At 36.7% G+C, this 4,449-nt stretch overlaps 1 protein-coding gene across 1 annotated transcript; it reads right to left on the minus strand.

Moving 5' to 3' along the window:
* Positions 1-867: 867 nt before the first annotated feature.
* Positions 868-2,420, minus strand: LOC149570616 (peroxidase 66-like). Its single transcript, XM_089817936.1, has 4 exons — positions 2,134-2,420; positions 1,845-2,033; positions 1,588-1,750; positions 868-1,466 (listed from the first exon to the last, which is right to left on the minus strand). Exons 1-4 carry the CDS (start codon positions 2,365-2,367, stop codon positions 1,057-1,059), a joined length of 996 nt encoding a protein of 331 aa, XP_089674062.1. The 5' UTR covers positions 2,368-2,420; the 3' UTR covers positions 868-1,056.
* Positions 2,421-4,449: the final 2,029 nt, after the last annotated feature.

Raw genomic sequence — 4,449 nt, forward strand, 5'->3', positions numbered from 1 at the left:
ACATCAAATCTTTAAGAATACCAAAACACAAATCGGAGGTGGTGCATATTAATAGAAACCTCCCATATCATTACAATGCTCCCTACTAATGTGCCTTATGAGGTGTCTAAAATATTATATAGATAGATAGATAGATATAGATTGTTATTGAAGAGTTGTCAACTATATGTTGTGTATCCTCCACATCTTGCATGTCGAAACAAGCTAAATTTAATAATTTAATTATAAATAATTAAATTTATATCACATAAAATGTGTGTGTGTGTGTGTGTGTGTGTGTGTGTGTGTGTGTGTCTGTGTGTGTGTGTGTGTGTGTGTGTGTGTGTGTGTGTGTGTGTTCATTTATTACCTAAATTAAATATGGATCTTTAAAAGAAATGGTTCAATTATCTTTATTATTTATTTTTATATATTTAGACAATAAGATTATCTAATAAGAACATACAAATATTGCTAATTATTGAATTTATAGATTTAGCATAATATTATTATTATCATCATTTGTATTGTTATTAGAATGAGCTACCTAAAAGTTTAGAAACTAATAAGAATATAGTTTTTTAGAAAATTGCAAATTAAATTTTATTACTTCTAATAAATAATTTAATAATACTATTATATAAATTATTTTTTTAGATTGAAGTTTTAAGAAAATTGAAAATTATAAAGAATAAAAAAAAAGCGCTATGTGGCCCTTGTTTATTTACTTAATATATTCATCAATATGTTAAAAATTATTTTTTTAAATGCTCTTCAATATCTATTCAAATTTTTACTAGACGTAAATATAATATGAGCACAATCAAATTAAGGCTATCGATCCAAAGCGTATAAACCTGCCCGAGCAGTGATGACAAAAAGCTAGGATTAATTTAACATTGATCACACCAATCATTCTTTATTCACTTGAAATAATGGCTAGACCTACATTTATGTGAGAAACCTGTGGAGAAACAACCTAACCAAGGATACATTATTGGAAGTTCCCAAAAAATTAACAAATGCATTGAAACCAAGCCCTTGTAGGTATATCAATTATTGGGTCACTTGCAGAGCTCAGGAATTGACTTTCCTGCAGTTCAATCTGATCTCTGAGTCACTTGCCTGCACTCCGACGCTGCCCATCTTGAGCATGGACCTCCTAAACGCTCTGAAAAAGGCCTTCTCGTCCTCTGCAAAAGCCTTCACCATAGTTTTGGTGTTAATGTTATCTGTAAACAGAGCCTGGTCGGAGCCGAACACTCCTTTGCCCTCCACCAAGCTCTTGAAATATGCATTGTCGAAGCGAGTAGAAGTGGAGTCCAAAAACGCTCCTGCGCTGCGGTTGGTGTTAGGGTTAGGGCACACGCTCGACAACCTCTGCGCAAATTGTGGTTGCATGGTGGGATCCACTCTGTGCGTCGCATTGAACGCGTGCAGTCTGCTCGAGAAGGAAGAGCAGTGAGAAAACCCCAACGTGTGCCCGCCTGTTAACCACACATCATCAATTATATATGTGATCTCAACTCTCGTCAAGGCTCATTGTAACCATCCTCATGTCGTGCAAAACAATGAGATATTGTGGAAATGAGAGAGTGATGAAATTACCGGACAGTGCAACGAGATCGTGGAGGGAGAGTCCGCGGAGAATGAATGCCTGCAAGAGTTGAGAGACGTTGAAGGAGGGAGACGGCAAATTCCTCGTCTCGTTTGCGCTAGATATCACCCCGTCCTTTCTTCCCTTCAACACCTCCCACTGTGGACCTCCGCTCTACATCCCATTATTAACCAATGCCAAACCATCACTACTCACTGGCGGAATTAATGAGTTGGAATTAATGGAAATGAGGTATTGAGATACTTACGAGCACCACCACATCCCTTGCGGCAATGGCGAGAATGTCAGCGCATGAGACAGTATGGGGACAGAGGGATTCGAGCTTGGCCTTGGCGTGATCGATGACGTAGAAAGCACGGAGTGAGACGTTGGGTGGCGCGTCTTTCTCTGCCGTGTTGTTGGCGGTGGAGTCTAACAGCACCGATCCGTCGCACCCCTGCCAAATACAAATTATGAATATAACTATAACAATCATGAGCAAATGGACTTTAGAATATCAAAGATGATGGAGAGTAACTAGATATAGAACGTCATACGCGAATGAAGCAGTCGTGGAAGTGCATCCGGAGAATGCGAGCAGGGAGTTTAGGGTCGAAGGAGGTGGCATTGCGTATGGTGTCTCTTATGACGTTCTCAGCGTTAGGGCAACTCTGTTTGTAGTAGTCCCTGCTTAAGCTCAGCGATGCCTCCGCCCTCATCTCCATGCCATGGTTGCATGAGAGGAAGATACACATTAAGAGCAAAGACAGTTCCTTGGTTTTCACAGCCATTGTATTTGAGTGTGAGAGAGAGAAAGAGAGAAGTCGAGTATTATAGTGTGTATGTGTGTGGCTAAGTCTGAGGAAACCGTGTGAGCTAAATAGCGCCATGCCACAACTATAAAGTAAAGTTAACGCAATGAACTAAGATAGGCAGGTGGATGTGAGGTTGCGTTTAGATGTTTCAACAGGAACCAGTCTAGTGTAAGCAATCTGAAGAGACTTCTTCAAAGGCACTCAGACTATGGACTATTTGTCCGCAGCGCTCCTGTTCCGCATAAAAATATACTTTCTTTTTGCTGTTGAATGAATATGCTTAAAGGAAGCGTGAGCCGTATGTTGCAGCCAAACTTTGGATGAAACTCGTGGCAAATGGAGCTCTATGGATGTCCAACATTATTGATAATCTAGAAGAGAACTTGAGTTCAAAGTTAAAAATTTGTTTAAACGGAGATCTAACGAACAGCTCTCACTTATTAGGTAGATATGTAGGCATATATAAATTTTTAAAATTTTGAATTTTTGTTTCCATGCACCAAATCGAAATTGGAATAGGAATAAAATATGAATACGAATTTCAATTTTGGCTCAAAAATGAGCATTTGTTATTCCACCTAAATAGGTGGGATTGGAATATATATTCCTATTCCAATTTTATTTATTTTACAAAACATAAATTTTTGGCTTTGTGAATTCCCATCAAATTCTGGCTAAACCAAATAAAAATAGGAATACATACTCCTATTTTCTATTCGAGAATAAGTATTCCTATTCCCATATTTATATTCCCACAACCAGATGGACCCAAGGTCCGTTTGGCAATTGAATAAGTGGAATAGGCATGCATGTAAATTCTCAAAATTTTGATTTCTTTGCTTGGGTGCACCAAATCAAAATTGCAAATAGGAATATAATAGGAATATGTATTCCAATTTTGAGCCAAAAATGAGCATTTGCAATTCCACCTAAATAGGTAGAATTGGAATACGCATTCCAATTCCAATTTTTTTTTTTTAGAAAACATAAATTTTTGGGTCCGTGAATTCCCCATCAAATTCTGGCTGAATCAAATAGAGAATAGGAATATGTATCCCTATTTTCTATTCTAGAATAACAATTCCTATTTCCGCAACCAAATAGACCCTAAACATTACATGTTATGAAATAAATTAAGTTTTAAAAAATTAGTCTATTTTGACTATTTAATACTTTTAGTCTATAAACCAGTCATTAATGTATGATGTTTAAGTCAATAGAATATTTAGTGCTTTATACAAGTAAAAGATTTGGTAAAATATTTTAGGTCTATTGCTTTCCACTAATAAGTACATTTTCAAGTATGGAGTATGAATGTAGATTTTCAAGTGTATGGGTTAGTTTCAAAGAGTATTGTATGGTTCACCTAAGTAGACTAATGCAAGTATGAAAGTCAGTTGCTCTTTTAACATACAAATAACCCAAGAGGAAAGAATAAAAGGTAGACTTCTCAAGTTTATAAATTTTCTCAAGTAGCACTAGTCTGATTTCAATTAGAACACCTTCTAGTCACTCGCCTAGACACAAAACTAACACCTTGCTCTCCAAATTCCTTCACAAGCATACTCCCTTAGCCCTAACCAAGTAGTTATGTGATGCAGGAGCATCCTGGGTGTAAAGACAATCTTGCATCACCCAAAAAATATTTTATTTTCAGCCTTTTCTATTTTAATAAGGACTAGTAGACAGGGTGGTTACTATTTATGGGAGCTTACTATTTTTAGTAAGTTTGTCATATGAGCTTAGAATGCTCTCCTTTTCTATAGGAAGATTCATTTTTGAGTTGTAAGCCTACCATAAAAATTGCATTGCTCAAGCATTAGTATCAGAGAAGTTATTGCGGATTTTCAGTAGAAAAATTTGCAAAAAAATCTTCATGCTCACTATTGGAGGCCATAGAGTGCCTGGATGAGGTCTAAAAACTCAACAGAATCACATTGGTGCAATTTTGAGCCTGTAGATTAGGAGCTGGCATTTCTAAAAACTGGTTATAATAGCCAATCGGAGCAACAGTTTGTCAGCTATGGCCTTTAGAAGTTGGGCTACTGAAATTTCTAA

This window comes from Cupressus sempervirens, chromosome 3, assembly GCF_028749045.1.
Source record: "Cupressus sempervirens isolate cs-2001-9-10 chromosome 3, ASM2874904v1, whole genome shotgun sequence".
NCBI classification, from domain to species: Eukaryota; Viridiplantae; Streptophyta; class Pinopsida; order Cupressales; family Cupressaceae; genus Cupressus; species Cupressus sempervirens.

What these genes read in the sequence shown, in the direction of transcription:
- LOC149570616 (XM_089817936.1), bottom strand. Translation starts at nt 2,367, where the DNA reads ATGGCTGTGAAAACCAAGGAACTGTCTTTGCTCTTAATGTGTATCTTC. An exon ending in TCCACGACTGCTTCATTCGC is followed by an intron (nt 2,034 to 2,133) that starts GTATGACGTTCT and finishes TGTATTTGGCAG; the next exon opens with GGGTGCGACGGATCGGTGCT. An exon ending in CGATCTCGTTGCACTGTCCG is followed by an intron (nt 1,467 to 1,587) that starts GTAATTTCATCA and finishes TGTGGTTAACAG; the next exon opens with GCGGGCACACGTTGGGGTTT.